At 41.9% G+C, this 18,035-nt stretch overlaps 1 protein-coding gene across 1 annotated transcript in view; it reads left to right on the top strand.

Annotated features, from left to right (window-relative positions):
• Positions 1 to 18,035, top strand: part of WWOX (WW domain containing oxidoreductase) — a 912,702-nt gene that overhangs the window by 248,055 nt on the left and 646,612 nt on the right. The window contains exon 7 of the mRNA XM_006087054.3: positions 15,136 to 15,321. Within this exon, the coding sequence (XP_006087116.1) occupies positions 15,136 to 15,321 (186 nt within the window). The remainder of the gene's footprint in view (positions 1 to 15,135; positions 15,322 to 18,035) is intronic.

Below are 18,035 nucleotides of genomic sequence, written 5' to 3'. Positions count from 1 at the left end.
GATACAGAGAGCTTTTCAGAGAGATACAGGTGATATTTAACTTTCAGGGGTTCAGTGATTCAGCATCTTCTATTGTCTGTCATGCACGGTGCTAGGTGTGGGAGCACAGGAGGGGCTGTCCTTCAGAGGTGTCTAGTCCATTGTTGTGACTTCCTGTATTTTGTGATGGGAGAACTGAGGGTCATAGACACAAATTCCCTCTGCTCTCAGTCAGGCCAACCCCAGGCCTCCCCATGCACCAGCCTCTTCCCTTCATTTGCATGAATAATGTTCACATTCTCTGCATTCCCTTGTGGAGTTTACTAAACTCCAATTTGGCCTCCCCAGATTTTTTGCATATCACAAGTGAATTTTCTTAGGACCTGACCATGATTCATTTGTCAGATGAACAAATGGGAATGTGCCAAGAGAGACTTGGGTTAATTTGCATTTTCTCAATCTATGGGAGCTATGTTCAAGTGAGGTGACTGGGTTATAAGCATAGTGGAAGTTATTTATTCCTACTCTTCCCACCCTCCCATCTTTATTGTACTTGTCATTGATTGTCCACTTTATTAAATACTAGTGGCCTGGTGCACAAATTCGTGCACATTGAAAGGAAATTAATTAGAAGAAATATTTTAATATTGCTGTTCGCCCTTTCTCTATAATAGAAGTGTCAACCAAATTCACGATTGACAATGACAGATTGAAACACATGTGTGAGGTTGGTGCGAGCGAGAGCTTTAAATGTATCATGCATGCACGAGTCAACTTAGCCTTTTATCCTATATAATAAAAGCCTAGGTGGTGTCACGCCCTCGTGTGATGTCATCACAAGATGGCCACCACAAGATGGCCAGCAGGGGAGGGCAGTTGTGGGCAATCAGGCTGGCAGGGGAGGGCAGTTGGGGGCAAACAGGCCTGCAAGGGAGGGAAGTTGTGGGCAATCAGACCGGCATGGTGGGCAGTTGGGGGTGAACAGGCCAGCAGGGGAGGGCAGTTGGGGGCGACCAGCCGGCAGGGGAGGGCAGTTGAGGGAAACCAGGCCTACAGGAGAGGGCAGTTGAGGGCCATCAGGCCTGCAGGGGAGGGCAGTTGGGGGCGATCAGGCTGGCAGGGGAGAGCAGTTGAGGTGATAAGGCCAGCAGGAAAGCAGTTAAGTGTCAATCAGGCTGGCAGGGAAGCAGTTAGGGGCAATCAGGCAGGCAGGCAGATGAGCTGTTAGTAGCCAGCAGTCCTGGATTATGAGAGGGATGTCTGACTGTCCCATGTGGGATCGGGCCTAAACTGGCAGTCAGACATCCCCCAAGGGGTCCCAGATTGGAGAGGGTGCAGGCTGGGCTGCGGGATACCCTACCCCCCACCCCCACATGAATTTTGTGCACCGGGTCTCTAGTAGATATAGAATAAACTTGCTTAATTAGACCTGCTTTCTGATTTAGCTAAACGTTTTCCAGCCCAGTGAAGCATCCCAACTTCTCTTTCAGGTAATTGTCGGCAACACAGCAGTAAATACCAACATGAAGCAGATTATTATTGTAGATCACGCAGGGAGAACAAAGAGTAAAATATTTAACTGCAGCAGTGTTTGACTATATTCTGCGCAATGAGAAAACCTGAGGTCATTTTCAAGGTCCACGGTTTCTTACTTCTTTTCAGTTGGGTCAAGTTTCTAAGCTTTCTAAATCTCTGTTTTTTGACTAATGAAAAGAAAATAGGATTCTACCAAGTCTCCTATCTACCTACTCCAGGACTTCTGTGAGGATCAAATGAGATGAGGCGTGTGAAAATGCTTCACAGACATTTGGTTAAAGTATAAAATGTTTGCACCTGGCTATAAAGCAAGTCATGTTCCTGGGCTGAAGAAACTCCAAGGAGGCTAGTCGCTAGGGAGAGGAAGCTGGGTGTTGCCACGTGATGTCATTACCTAGTCCCCACAGTGACCATTTCCGGGCTGGTCTGGGCTTGGGGCCACGTTTTGGGGTCTCGGCAGCATCGGCTGTGATTTGGTGGGGTGTCACTCCGGGGTGGTGGTGGGGCCTGTGTCCCACTTGGGGGAAGCCGAGTGTTGCTTTGTTGGCGCCGGGTCTGCAGTGCCGTTTCTTTGTAAATGGCCAGTGTGTGTCTTGGCAGCTTCTGGGTTGAGCGTCTTCCCCCTGGTGGTCAGTGTGCATCATAGTGACTGGTTGGATGGTTGGAGGGACACTTAGCATATTAGCCTTTTATATATATAGATTCTCAGAACAGAGGACAATAAAGTTCCCATGTAAAGGGCAGGAGAAAAAATGGGAACAACTATAATTGTAGCATTATTGAAATATTATGCCAGTTGGATTAAGTGTCGTTGGTGGCATAATTATCAAATTGATGCATTTTTCCTAGAAAGCCCTCTTAAAAGAGTATGATGTAGGTAGGTGTACTCCTGATATACATTTGCCCCCATTCAGAATAAATGAGCTTGAGATTTTGCTGCCAGGGATGCCTATGATGGAATGGGAAAGTATAATCAAGATAATGGACATGAGGCAAAAATTTAAGGAAATAACAAAGAGTGTTTCCATTTTCTGTTAAGTGTATATACTGATGTTCTGGAATTCACTATAAGAAGTTGTAAATGGTGCATGAAATGAAAAATTCTTGGTGGTCTCCAGGGTATACAGCCAGTGCTCCGCTCTATTCCTGCTGATTGTTTTGGATTATTTTCTCTATTCCAATTTAAAAACAAAGTGTGGCTAGGTTATCTTGACAGCAGAATACACTCTGAGTTAATTATTATTTTAATACTGGATGGTGTCCCTCACATTCTTGAAATATGTGGAGCCTTTACAATTTAGAAACACAGCTGGGTGGTCACTGACCACCTAAGCTGATGTTGGTTTTACGTGTTCGTGTTTCTCTTGTGTTATTTGCTTTATTTCCTTGCACACTTATTCAGAAGCCTATCTCCCAGAGATATTGAGTAACTGCATGGGAAACAATATATAGGTATTTTATAAATGTTGGAGAAAATTATATACATATTTTATATCTCTGAATTATTGATGGGTATCATGTTCCAAAGTATAGCTCAATCCCTAGGAAATAGGCAGGTGAGAAAAAGAAAATGGTCTGTTTTAGGTACCATCTCTCCCAGGGCCAGGGCTAGGCACTTACCATTTCTCTCTAATTCTCACAACCATCAAACAAGCTGGCTATTATCATTCCCTTTTATCATTATTATCATTGTGAGTTTGAGAGGCTAATTACATATTTTTTCCCTGGTACATTACAGCAAATAAGGACTTTTTAAAAAGCTTGCCTATATGCCACCTAAAATCCTCCTCCTGAGTTTTGCTAGTATCACGCACCGTGCATGTTGGGCATTGTGGTCTTGGTTTTGGTGATTGCTGGAGTGTAGGGAACCTTCCCTGGGCTTGAGGTCGCTGTAGAAGAGAATTGTTACATTAAGCTTTATGCTGCCATCTTTGAGTTCAAAATAAACCTGCCCAAGCTATTTAAGCAGAATGCACCTTGGAATTCTATAATCTTTCTCCCCTCCTTTCCTGGGAGAAGAATACAACTGACCACCAGAAACAGTTGCTTTGGGGATTTTGGGTCCTTAGGCCCTTTCTATTGAATTTCAGAGTATTTCCAAATAGTATGAATGCTTGTTACTCGCTTGAGAAGTGCCCCAGATGGTATGACATTCTGTTTCAGGGAGAAATTGAAAAGTGTTTCTCTTTATATAACACTAGAGGCCCAGTGCACAAAAATTTGTGCACTCGGGGGGGAGGGGAGTCCCTCAGACGGCCTGTGCCCTCTCGCAGTCTGGGACCCCTCAGGGGATGACCACCTGCTGGCTTAGGCCTGCTCCCCGGGGGATTGGGCCTAAGATGGCAATCAGACATCCCTCTGGCAGCCCGGCAGCCCTCCAGGGATGTCCACTTGCCAGCAGGGAGCAGGCCTAAACTGCATTCGGACATCCTTAGCGCTGCTGAGGAGGCAGGAGAGGCTCCTACCACCACTGCTGTACTGGCAGCCATCAGCCTGGCTTGTGGCTTAGCAGAGCTCCTCCCATGTGAGAGCGCCCTGACCACCAGAGGGCAGCTCCTGCATTGAGCGTCTGCCCCCTGGTGGTCAGTGTGTGTCATAGTGACCAGTCATTCCCAGTCCTTCTGCTGTTAGGGTCATTTTGCATATTACCCTTTTACTATATAGGATAGAAGCCTGGTGCACAGGTGGGAGCCGGCTGGTTTGTCCTGAAGGGTGTCCCAGATCAGGGTGGGGTTCCCACTTGGGTGCCTGGCCAGTCTGGATAAGGGGATGATGGCTGTTTGCAGCTGGTCACACCCCCTTCAGGGTGGGGGTCCCCACTGGGGTGTCTGGCCAGTCTGGGTGAGGGGCTGAGGGCCGTTTTCAGGCTGGCGGGTGACTGAAGCTCCCAGCCTCTCCTTTTTTTCTTTTTCTTTTTTATTCTGGGATTTATTTACCTTCCATGGCTGTCACTGGAACTGAGAGCCGGCTTTAGCTCTGAGGCTCGGCTCCAGCTCTGAGACCTCGGCTGCTGAAAGCAGGTATCTGGGTTTGTTTGGTTTCTATAATTGAAACACTGTTGCAGCTCCAGCTCTGAGGCCCGACTGGCTGAAAGCAGGTTTCTGGGGTTTGTTTAGCTTCTATAATTGCAACATTGTTTCTTAGAGTGCAGCTCAGAGGCCGGCAGCGGCAGGCAGGGAACCTTGGCTTTCTCCATCACTGGAGCAAGCAAGCCTCATGTTCGCTTCAGCTGCCTGGCTGCCGGCCGCCATCTTGGTTGGCAGTTAATTTGCATATCGCCCTGATTAGCCAATGGGAAGCGTGTCGGAGGTATGGTTAATTACCATGTTTGTCTATTATTAGATAGGATTCTACTTAGCTCATTCTTTTGTTGTATTTGAAATGGAATTCCCAAGAGCTACAATTGTGTAAACATTCCTGGGGTGTTTATTTAACCTGTGAAAGTCTGTCTTATTTTTTTTTTGGGGGGGGGAGCATGTTACAATTTTATTTACAAGTCTTCACTGTAACTCAATGCCATGATGTTTGCTACTGCTTCTCACAGACTGTTTTAAGGTACACTTCTAAGTTCTCATGTTTGAAATTATGTATTTGATTCGTAATTTCCTTGAGTCATAATGGGCTGATCTTATCTCCAAAGCATAAATAACTGTCTTTATGATCAGTTAGATCCAAATCAACTTTCCCCCTCCTCTTTATGCCTTTTTTTTTTTAGGGAATAATATATTGTAAAACATGGCTATGTAATGGCCTATAGACCAAATGTCATTGGCAAAATATCATTGATTCAGATGTATCCATTCAGGAATGTACAGAAGGCTTCTTACCACATGCGAGACCTTGGGCGAACAAAGACCTCTCTCCTGGTGGACATTGATTGTTGCATAATGGCAGAAACAACATTTATACATGTAGCACATGATAGAAAAAGTATTAAATAATGTAGGAATGGACACACCCCAGGTAGAATGGAAGACAAAGCCTTCTGGGAGATGCTATAACTCAGAAGTTGATGTTCAATAAACACTCGGGCATGCTGGAGTTGGGTTGTTGCCAGTTACTGATGAGCATTCAGGGTAGTCAGTAGGGTTGAGAATGACAGTGGACATTTGTGGAGGAAACTAATAGGATCCTGTCAGCCTCCCTCCCCCACTCATTTACTAGTAGCTTGTTGTATTGGTAGTGACTAGAAGGTTAGGGAACTTGGGAAATAGCCAGTTTTCTTGCTCATGTAGCTATCTGTTGGTAGTAAGTCAAAGGATCTTTGTGTCTGTCTTTCTGTCAATCACACTATCATCAACCTTGATAAAGGTATAGAGAAATGTTTGGGAAGTTCAAAAGAGGGAATATTGCTTATTTTCCAGATGAGGTTCAAGGATTCTTTGAGGAAGGAAATGTCTTCTGAGTAACCCTTGGGAGATGGAGAAGGTTGTGACATGTAGAATGAAGGGTGACAGAGTGAAGGATCCTGGTGACAGAGTGAAGGATCCTGGTGATCTGTCTGAGTGGGAAACTAAAGTAACACAAGATGCATTGAGCAGGGATCAGAAGGCAATGTGATAAAAGTGTCATGAGTTTTTATACTGTCCAGAAATCTCCATTCCTGTCATCACTGTGGATGAGAGTCAGATTGGAGATAGGCTGAAGTTCAAACATTCTAACCCATTCTGACTTCTTAGTCACCTAATAGCACTGCTGCTCATAGCTGTGCAGGGTGTGCACTGACAACTCCGGGGATGCCTACCAGGGAGACCACTATCTGTGTTCAACCCCTCGGCCTGCAGTAGTATGCCTTCCTGTTGTCTTGTTTTAATGCCTATGTGTTTTCATGGCAAAGAATAGAGTTCAGTGGCAAATATTCCTAGTTTTGAATTCTGGCTCCTTCAATTCCTGGCAGGAAACCTTTTTGAAGCTTAATTTTCTCATCTGTGAAATGGTGATGATCTCTATCTTATGGGTTTCTATGATGATTAAAATAGACTGGTGACATACCAAGACCTATCAACGATGTTTTCTCAGACTGAAATCATAAGAATGCTCCAAGCAAGGGAAAGTTCTATAGATTTTCTAGGCCTGTGTGATCAATTTTACAGGCATGCATTGAAAATTCTCTATGACCAAAGTCTCAGGGTCAGTTTTATATCATGACAAAGCTGCAGACTGCCCCTCTCCTGTTACAACACTTATAAGTAGGTTATAAAATTACATAAGAGAGGATTTTTGTGATTGATCAGAACATTCAGAGAATCTTCTCCAAGACAAGCTTCATCAGTTGCCTATGGAATTGCGTAGATACTAAATGTTTTACCAATTCAGATAAGGAGCCATTCCTTTGGTTGGGTGGTCCAGGGGATTCCATAGGAGAGGTGGGATTTGAGTCAGCTCTTGAAAGGACAGTGGGATGGTCAGCATGAGTCCTATACACATGGACAAGTATTCTCTAATCTCTACAATGTTAGGTTTACCTAATGGAATTTTAAAATTTTCTTCTCAGTTATTCTCCTGGAACTCGGAGCAAGGCACATTGTCAATAGTCCATGTGTATTTTACTTGGGTTTCATAAAATTCAGCAGTTTGCATCATGTGTCAGGTGCAAGGTGCTCTGCAAGTCACTCCTGAGTTGTGGAGACCAATGAGGCCTGATTGCTGTAGTCATACTGGGTGTAGTTGATACACTAGAGAAACACAAAGCACTATTGTTTCTCTCCATATTTAAAGTTAAGGTGCATTTTACATATAGAAAATTTACCTTTTATTATACAAAACACACAGTCATGGACTCACCACAACCATAGAGCAGTTCCATACCAACAGAGCAGTTCCAACCATAGAGCAGTTCCAACCAACAGAGCAGTTCCATAGCTCCTCCCCCAAATTTTCCCTTTGCCCCCTTGTAGTAATTCCTGCCTCTTACACCCAGCCCCTGGCAACCATTGATTTTTTTCTGTCCCTAGAGTTTGCCTTCTCCAGAATGTTATATAAATGGAAGAATTTGGTACGTAGGTTTTTGAATCTGGCTTCTTTCACATAGCATGATGCATGTATTAGTTATCTGATGCTGTTAAATTATCCCCCAAACTTAGTGACTTAAAACAGCAAACATTTATTACCTCACTCTATTAGTTTTCTCTTGCTTTTGTAATAAATTACCACAAATGTGTTGGCTTAAAACAATACATCTTCAGGGTGTAAGAATACATATGTCAATCAGTGTTTTATAACATAATAAAAATAATATTATAAATAAATCTGCTAATTTGATAGGTTGAAATTATCTTTTTCAATTTTTACTAGGAGTGGAGTTTAACATGTTAAATCGTATACTGGTTGTTTGTAATTTAGTTGAATACATTTTAAAAATGTCTTTGTCAATGTTTCTTTTATACTCTTACTAGAGGCCCAGTGCATGGATTCGTGCACCGGTGGGGTCCCTTTGCCTAGCCAAAACCAGCACTCCGACATCCCCCGAGGGGTCCAGGATTGTGAGAGGGTGGTTCTCGGGTGACACACCCTGGAATAGGGCTCCCTCCTCTCTGGTTCCAGGTGAGTCACCCAAGAACCGCAGCTACCAAGTCACGGCAGTTCGGCAGCTCCTGTGTTGAACGTCTGCCTCCTGGTGGTCAGTGCACATAATAGCTACTGGTCGGCCAGTTGGCCAGTTGCTTAGGCTTTTATATATAGAGATAATGTTTTTAACTTGGCCCAGTATTCATAATGAGTCCAGTAAGGGTGAAGGCAGAGCTGGCAAGGCCAGGTATGGGCTATTGCAGTGACCAAATCTAAAGATATCGAACAAGAAATGTGGAATAACATTGTCTTAGCTTGGGTTCCCTAGCTATCAAGCCTGGGATGGGGATGTTTGCTCTGATGATTTATTGGGCAAGTGCTCTCAAGAGAAGGAGGAGAGAAATAGGTTATTTAAACTGGAAACTAGTTTCAGCCTGATCCTATAGGGAGCTCTGGAGAAGGAATTATAGAGTTGGTTCTCTTCTTTTCAGAGAGTACCTGACTGTGGGGCATGACTTTCCAGATGTGACGATGCCCATCAATCAGGGACAATTTTCTGGAGAAGTCAGTGCTCACAGCAGTTGGGAATAGGTACACTGGACCTGCAAATCAGAGCTAGGCAGAACATCATAACACCCACTTCGTTGGCAATGTAAAGGACTGGACAGAATATTAAGTCAGTGCTCACGGAGGTTGGGAATGGGTACACTGGACATGTAAATCAGAACTAGACAGAACATCATAACAACCACTTCATTGGAAATATAAAGGACTAGACAAAGTATTAAAGAGACCCTGAAAGGTCTAGAGATATTGGCATTGATCAGTCATAGAGACTATGGGAGAAGATGTGATAGCAAATGTTTCCTTTTTAAAAAAAGATATTTTTATTTACTTCAGAGAGGAAGGGAGAGGGAGGGATGGAAACATCATTAGTGAGAGAGAATCATTGATCAGCTGCCTCCTGCACCACCCTCCCCCACCAAACTGGGCATGTGCTCTTGACCAGAATCGAACTTGAGAGGTCGAGCCAGTGCTCTATCTACTGAGCCAAATCACCTAGGTCTGAATGTTTCTTTTTTTTTTTTTTTTAAAGTTTTTATTGATTTTAGAGAGAGGAAAGGAGAGAGAAATAGAAACATTGATGAGAGAGAAACATAGATCAGCTGCCTCCTGCACACCCCCCACTTGGGATCTAGCCTATAAACCAGCAGCAAATGTTTCCTCAGTGTTTATATTAGGAGACTGGTTAGAGAATATCTCCCATTGCAAAAATAAGAATATTTCTAATGGTGGAAAACTTGGAGAGAAGATAAAGAGTTCAGATTTGAGATAGTAGGAATGAGATTCTGTTACTTAGGGATATAGGGGCTGGAGCTGTGGGTGAGAAGTTTGCCATCGTAAAGGATGAAATTGCTATAGGGAAAGGTTTTGAGACTCACTCAAAGGAGATTGAAAATGGAACTCTGGGTAGCTGAGGAAGGGCTGGAGGAGGCAGAAAATGAGGCAGTGATGGCATTAGGAGGAGGTCCAAGATTAGATGTATCTCAGAAACGAGATGGGAAAGGGGTCCAGGACTCAGGGAGGAAGGAGTGGGTCTTTTGCGACAGAGGTCTAATCTCAACAGAAAGGAAGTTGTTGGATGTAGAGCTTGTGAAGCCTTTGCTCTCCAAGCAGCTGTGATAGACTCTGGATGGTGATGAGACAGACTTCAGTTGGCTTGGTGAAAAGAAGTGCAGTTGGGCAAGGAAAGAGGTTGCCATAAAAGGGAAAAGAGAGGCTGGTACCCCTTGAAAGAGCCCCATTGTCAAGGTGACATTTCTTGCCAGCACTCTCTCCTGTCTATCTTCCTCTCTCTCTCTTTTTCCTCCACTTTCTTTCCTGATTTTCTCCAAACTCGTGGTCAGGAAAACCTGACTAGCCCCTTAGACAGCAAGAATGAACCCGTGGAGAGGGAGAGATCGAAAAGGCCAGAGAGGGACAGTCAATGGATGGGAATCTTGAGGGGCTGTACACCAGAAACTAATATTATAGTACATGTCAATTATACCCTAATTAAATGGAAAAAAGAAGGGAGAGTGGGAAGATAACATAGAGATCAGCTATCTAAAGGCCAGTAGGCGACAATCTTTGGAGTAGGACCCTCTTTAGTTTGTTATCACCATTCAGTGCTCTTCCCAGTGAGAAGTACCACCTAAGAGCACCCTGGATAGAAGCTTGGCCAATTGTCATGCCCATGGATAACAAGCAGAGCTTCCCACTGGTAAATTATTAGAATCCCACCCTCCTTATTCTTGAGTAGTTGTTCTCTGGCCCAAAGAAATGTTTTGGCCCTCAAGGATGCAATTGATTACTACTTTCTAAACATCACCCCCAGCTGCTCAGAGAAGGAGCTGGGTCCACTCAATAAAGAGATATAAGCTTTCTCCATGGTAGTTCAGAAGCACAGAGAGCAGGTGCAAAGGTGCACTTGTGTGTGTGTGTGCGCACACACACACACACCTATTAGAATCTCCTGTGCTATCCACGCAAGACAACCCTTCCTGTCCTCACTCACCTCTCACAGATCAGAATCCACCAAAGAAGAAAAATATCAGTCCCTGAAAGTGCTAATAGCATCAGCTTTGGAATCCAAATGAAACTGTTTTTGTTTCCATTTTATCTTTATTGAATTTTCCTTTGATATTTTGTAAATATTAATCATCTCAGAGCCTTTTGAATTGCAATGGCTTATAGTCAAAACTGAGCAAAATGTACCATTTGAATAATAAAAACCTCATTAAAGCGAGGCTAAAGGAATTCTTTTCCTTTTGTACAAACCAATTAAGTGTCTTTTCAATTAGAAAAAAAAGTCTAGCACTTTATAGTTTCATATTCCATAAGCCTGTTTTTAATTAATGGAGGTGACAAGTTTTAGGTACAGGGTACATATTTTGCCTCTGGTGTTGTGCAGTTAACATTAATAAAGGGTGTTAAAATTTGGTGAAACAGAAAAGGGTGTTTGGGTCCTCCAGGCTGAGGTCTTTGGTAAGCAAGTTTTTTTTACTTGATTCAGTTTGCATTTTCTTGACAAAATGCACAGGCAGGGATAAAGGTGTTATGAAGAGGTTATGGTGCCAAAATTCCAAATTCCCAGGCCTGTCTTAAAGACAGGGGAACGCTGAAAAAATAGCTTAGAAGAGTTTTATTTTGCAGACAAAAGGGAAGGGTAGAGACAGAAGAAGTGATAGTGACTTAATCTGGTCGGTACTTTACAGGATACTGGGGCTTAGCTCCTCATTCTTCTGCTGTTGGATTTTAAGGTACTTCTAGTTTATATACGTTTTACAATTCTAGCTCAAATATAATTATGACTCATCCTTATGAGTAAACTTTTATATAAATTTTGAGTATTTTCTTAGGAAAGAAACTTGGAAACTTGTCTTAGTTTGCTAGAGCTGGTATAACAAATTACCACAAATTTGATGACCTAAAACAAGAGAAACTTAGCCTATCACAGTTCTGGAGGCCAGACGTCCAAAATCAGGGTGTCGGCAGGGTTGGTTCTTTCTTGATGCTCTGAGGGAGAGTCCATTCAGTGCCTGTCTCCCAGCTTCTGGTGCAGGTGGGCAATCAGTGGCATTCCTTGGCTTTTAGATGCAACACTGCAGTCTCTGCCTTGGCCCTCATATATCCTTCTCTGGAGTCTCCTGCCTGGCTCTTCTTTTGTAAGGACACTTGTCATTGGTTCCACCTTAATACAGGATGATCTCATCTCATGATATGAATTTAATTACATTTTCCAAGATCCTTTTTCCAAATAAGGCCACATTCACAGGTTCCTAGTGGACATATCTATTAGGGTCCATCATTTAACCCCCTATAGAAGCAGTGGCATATCATGGGATTATAAGAGGCTGTGCCTCATATGTAGGCAAAATGGGGGAGCATGATTTGTAGAGAATTCAAAACCAATAATAAAACTGACTAAAGGTTGCTGTGTTTTATTATGATCATACAGTGGCAATTCTAAACATTATCAGTGATAAACTATTTCTCTCTCAAGGTGTGAACTGTTGCCTCAACACTGCCCCCTATGTACTCTCAGAAACAGGATGACTGAGTAAAATAATGTGAAGTTTTCTAATTCTTATGATATATATTTTCAACTTAATATATAGAGTACAGGAATGTAATCACCAAGTTTATACAAAATAAAAAGATAATATAAATAAATCTGCTCATTTAATAGAGAAAATCTTATTTACAATTTTGCTACTAGTAGAGTTTAACATGTTTCATCTTGTATTGCTTACTTTGTAATCTAGTTTTATAAAATTTTAAAATGTCATTATCCATACTTCCTCAGGACTCAGAAGTTTTATTATTGATTTGTAAGCATTCTTTATATATTAAAACTATAGGTCCTTTATAGCATTGCACGAATTTGTCATTGTTCCTTTTTACTTTATTTAGATAACATTATTTTAGTTTTTAGAGTGTTTCCTTTATTTATTTATTTTTTAATATGTTTTTATTGATTTCAGAGAAAGGAAGAGAGAGAGATAGAAACATCAGTGATGAGAGAGAAACAATGAATTGCTGCTCCCTGCATACCCCCCACTGGGGATCAAGCAGGAAACCAGGGATGTGCCCTGATCAGGAATCAAACTGTTGACCTCGTGGTGCATGGGACAATGCTCAATCCACTGAGCCAAATGGGCCGGGCTATGCTTCCCTTTATTACATACCAATGTTGGTTTTTAAAAATTCATGACTCTGGCTACAGTCTTTTATGAGGTTGAAACAAAATCACATTGTTAGAAAAAGTAATAGCTCTATGAAAAGTTTCTATAAAGGAACATTGACTTTCTAAAAATAAAAATACAGGAAATTATTTTACTTTCTATATCACATAGGAAATATTACCTGCAAGCCATTGGTGTGGAATTTGAACTGTATAAGAAAACATCACCTTCAATTACCAGCTCCCATTAATTTCCAGGATTTAGAAACTCAAAGACCTTGGTGATTTGTCTGAGACAGACAAAATTCAGACCTTTAAACTTATCATCCAGTACTACTCTAAAACCCTACCCTATCTCTTTTTCTCTTGTTTTATTTGTTAGCCAAATTCCCAAATGCTTTTTTTCTATCAAGCATTTAGTTGATTATATTGTTTCTTATTATAAAGATATCATATGTTAATTTTAGGGAAAAGATGAAGAAAATATGAATGAACTCAGAAAGAAAACAATTTAAGACACATTGGATTCTGTGGTAGCAGTTAGACATGAGCAGAGCAAGGACCCTGGGCCAGGTACAGGAGGTCACCAGGGTGGAAAGCCCCAGGTGCCTAGCAGAACTGGGAAAACAAGGACCTTGGCCCCAGGATAACCTTTCCTCCGCTTGCATATCGGTGGGGTGGCCATGCGGTTTAGACCCCCTGACCTTTCATATCACTGGTCATGTGCTTCAGACCTTCCCCTCACCTTTCCTCTCCTGGTAGGTCCCTAGTCATGTGGTAGACACCCTTGGAGAGGAACAAGGGGCCAAAGAGTGGCCTCATGTGACTCCCATACAAGCCCTTGCACAACCATTCCCTTAATCATTGACTCCTAGGGACAAAATCTAGGCCTCAGTTGTGTTTCAGCTCCAGGCCCAGAAATGCAGCAACACCAGACAAGTGATGCCATGGCTGACATCAGAACAAGCTGCATTGACTAATGACCCCCTACCCTAGTGCTGACCAATCATTGGAGACCATGACCCTGATTTCATATACCTGGAAAGCTGATGAATATTCTATTGAGATTCTCCCCTAGGAAGTCCCCTAAAATCCCCAGCTTTAATAGCTCTTAGGACTGAGGACCCAGACGCTATCACTGTCTAAACCTACTGGAATTTTTTTTTGTTGAGTGTACTTTGCTTTATTTCTCCTAAGCTTCAAGCGCCATTCCTTTGCCTCTATAACTTGTAAGGCTCACTTCTCTCTGTGACTTTCTAAATATACTTTTTCTTATAGTTTGAGTCTTGGTTCTGAATTCTTTCTTAGCCAGAACTCAAGCACCAAGGCTGCTGAATCAAGGTCTAATACCAGTGCTGTTTTCTCCACCTACATTTCCACCCACCCCTAAAGACAACTACTGTTAACATTTTTGTGTATACTTCATTACCACGTGTGTGTGTGCTCTGTGCATGTGTGTGATCATATAATAGTATATATTTTGTTTTTTATCATGAAGGTTTTACCAGGGTCAATAGATTTGTTTATTTGTTATTTTAATGGCTGCATAGTTTCCTATAATATACATATATTCAAATTCATTTAATGATTTCCCAATTGTATATTTAGTTTAATTCTAATATGTTGTTTTTATGTTGCAATTACAACACTGGGTAGCCTTGAATATATTTCTTTATAAAATTCTTATTAGTACCTTAGGATGATTTCCCACAAGTACAGTTTCTTTAAAACGATTTAGGATTTTTATTCACAGGAAAAGCTTACTTAATATTTTTAAAATTTTTATTATGAAATAAATATATACCAAATAAAATATTATAAGAGGCCTCCACTTACCTACCTCCAAAGCTCATTTCTAAAATGTAGATTTATTCTTACTTCTAGAAGAAATATACAAACCATATGTACCTGTCTCTTTAGACAGAGCATTTCTACCTTGGTAAGTTTACTGAGCACCTACTAAATACTGGTTCCTACGTTCACCTTTTTGCAGCATATTTTTCTTTTATATTTACTTTAAGGACTATGTTGAAGAAGCTGAGAATTGGAAGAATTAAGAAGCATAGATTCAGTTAGGTGGTAGAACCTAGGTTCCACCCAAGGTGACCAACACAACCTGGTTTGCCCACTACGGCCCTGGTTTTAGCACTGAACGTCCTGCATCCCAGGAACCCCTTCCTTCCACCAGCAATCCTGGACAGTTGCCAACTCCAAGTCCAAGCCCTTCCCCTTCAGAGTGATTTAAGATGAGGCATTCTGGGATATCCTATTTCCAAGGGACTGGAATCTTGAAGATAGCGAATAATTGTTTATTCCGGAGAGAGCATGAGTTATCCTTGATTTTAGAGTGTTTATGCCTATATAACGTTGGTTGTTTTATTTTTCAGGTCTCTGCATGTGCTCGTGTGCAATGCAGCAGCTTTCGCTCTACCTTGGAGCCTCACAAAAGATGGTCTGGAGACCACCTTCCAGGTGAATCACCTGGGGCACTTTTACCTGGTCCAGCTCCTTCAGGATGTCTTGTGCCGCTCAGCCCCAGCCCGAGTGGTTGTGGTCTCCTCTGAGTCCCATAGGTGGGTTGGAATTCCATGTTTTGTTCCCTTATCGCCTTCTTGCACCAGCTAATATTCTCCCAAGGCTGTCTTTCTGAAAATAATTTTCATTAGTCCTACTCTGAAAAGTGTGAGTGCACTCGACCCTGCTTTATTTTTCGAGTTTTGTTTTCTTTTTGTGCGATTGTGGGAGATTATTTGGGGTTTTGAGTACAGTGATGTAGATTGTTTTTACAACTCTACTTCAAGCCCCTCATTGATTTTTCTTTGAGATGGAATAATAATTGATTAAATCTGAATGCCTGACCTTTATTGATTTGTCATTCAACAACTTCAACATCTCACCAAGAAGAATGTGCAGTTATTCTAGCAGGAGAAACAATGCAATTAAAGACTGCGCGATGAAATCCAATTGTTTTATAATGAGAAATTAGGGAATTCAATGCAGACATTAGCTGTGTAATTGTAGGAAGGGAAGTACTGTAGTTAGAACATATTAGAAATCTGGCCATGCCTCTTTTGGTTAAAATTTCAATTAAAACATCAGATGGCACTTCTTTTCTATCACCATTAGGAGGATATTCAATTGAGTAAAAAAAAAAAATTTGAAAATTTCATCGTATTTTCAGCATATTTGTTCCTAGAGTTGGATAAACAACTATTTGTCTGAAGAGAAGTACTGGGGAAAGACAAAGGACTTGCTGGGTGGGGCTAGATTTAATGCATGTTAGGGAGATTTTCCTAGTATGGTTGGGAGCTTTCACTCTTAGCAAAGTAGCTGGAAAAATAATGTGCAAGTGCCTGTTTCCCCCCTTCTTCTCTGCTGTAAGTCCTGAAATGTTTTAGTGACCCAGAATGAAGCTTATTTTTAAAATCATGCTTCCATAAAATGTAACCCCTGGGACTTGTAAGAGAGAGACCAGCCAAGGGTTAGTCTGAATCCTTTATCACTCCCAAACACAGGGGCTTAGGGTCTAAGTGACACGCTGCAGAGAGATTTACTTCTCCCATTTTAAATTTATGATGGCTGAAATGAAAGGAAAATGCCAGTAATAATCCTCCCCTGTGTTAAAAGACATGGAGCATCTAGTAATTAGGTGGTAACGAAATCTGGACATCCTTATCTTTGCAAATCACACCAGGTTTGTTAAAGAAAGTGGAGTGGCCCCGTTAAGGCTCGAGGGAGGCCACTGTGGGGGCAGGCGCAGGCGAGCGAGCTCTGGAAATAAATCTGCCAGCCCCAGTCATGTGCCAGATGTGGAGGGCACCACGGGATGTGTTTAAATGAGCTGGTATTTAATGGGAGATTAGGTTGAATTGTCAGCTGCTCTCTTCCTTTTGTAAATCTGTATCTTGAATGGTATTTCATGGGACGTCTTTGTTCTCTCCTGAACTTCAGCAGTGTAATTTGTTCTTGCCTTGGAGATCTGATTCTTAATTTCATTTAAAAAGTTGAATTGGAAGGAAGGGCCTTGACCCATTTTAGTTTATAGACAAGGCCTTCATGAAGTGTGAGAGGAGTCTCACTCCTGTCAGGTCCTTGGTGCTGGTTTTCTGCTTTCTGATGATCCTTTGCACATATTAAAGGGTATTCTCTCAATACGTTAATTCTCCCAATCTGGTTTGTTTATTACGCTTTAATCACCCCCCACAGCACCAGGGAGCCAGTGTGCGCACTGGGTGCGTAGGCCCGGGAACGCACGCCTGGGAACACACTTGCTCACTGCTCAAGGACCCAGAGCCTTAACCCATGTTGTAAAATGGAGTGTTGATATCTAATTACCTCCATAAACCTTGGTGGAATCTCTTCCTTGGAGTCAAGACCCCGTGTTAGGGGGAAAATAAAGTCCTGTGTTTGCAGAAAATATTATACCAGACTGCCCCAAGGCAAAATATTTATTAGCCCCCCTGTGTCTCCACTGTATTCTGGTTATTTATCTGGAGTGAATTGAGTTTCTGCATACCTAAAATACATCATATTAAAATGAGAACTTGACTTCTTAGCTATGAAAAATTTTCAGATAACAATTTAAATAGGAGGAAAAGCACAGTGCTGCCTGAACAAGTCTAAATGGCTACAGCTGTGTGGAGAGCTAAGCTGCCATACACACACAGAAACACAGCTTCTGATGCAAATTCTGTCTTATTCTTTAAACATACTAGCTTTTGTCTACATAGAATCCAGACTAATTACTTTAGTTTGGAAATTTAACAAACTTCAGTTAAAAAATAAATAAATAAAAGGATCAGTGTAAATAGAAATACAAGCTAGAGGTTCCCTTATATAGCCGATGTTAATGTCCAGAGAGAAAATGTTAGCATGTTCTGGTACTGGTAGGAGGATCATTCTATTAAGACATGATTGTTTGGCTTTGTCAGTTTTTCAGTTTGAAAGTAGAGTAGGCAGCCTTTGAATAATTGTTTTACTGCCTCTGGAGCTGAGAAGTGAATATGGTCGTTTCTCAGGAAGCCTGTCCTGGCTCAGAGGAATCAGAAGCCTTACCCGCCCTTCCCACTTCCTGTAGCGCTGTCAATACAAGCTAATCAGACCTTAAAAATGGGTGCGCTGCCCAGGAGATCAGCTGGGCAGGAAATCAGGGGTCCACTTATGGGGGAGGCTGTGTGTTGAGGGTGGGGGCCTGATATTTAGCAGCTGTGCTTCCTTGAAACCTTGCTTTAACCTGGTTCCATGTAATTTCTCATCATGGTGTGTGTGTGTGTGTGTGTGTGTGTGT

This window comes from Myotis lucifugus, unplaced genomic scaffold, assembly GCF_000147115.1.
Source record: "Myotis lucifugus unplaced genomic scaffold, Myoluc2.0 scaffold_35, whole genome shotgun sequence".
NCBI classification, from domain to species: Eukaryota; Metazoa; Chordata; class Mammalia; order Chiroptera; family Vespertilionidae; genus Myotis; species Myotis lucifugus.
The sequence above is the reverse complement of the archived record's forward strand: the minus strand, read 5'-3'. Positions and strand labels throughout refer to the sequence as shown.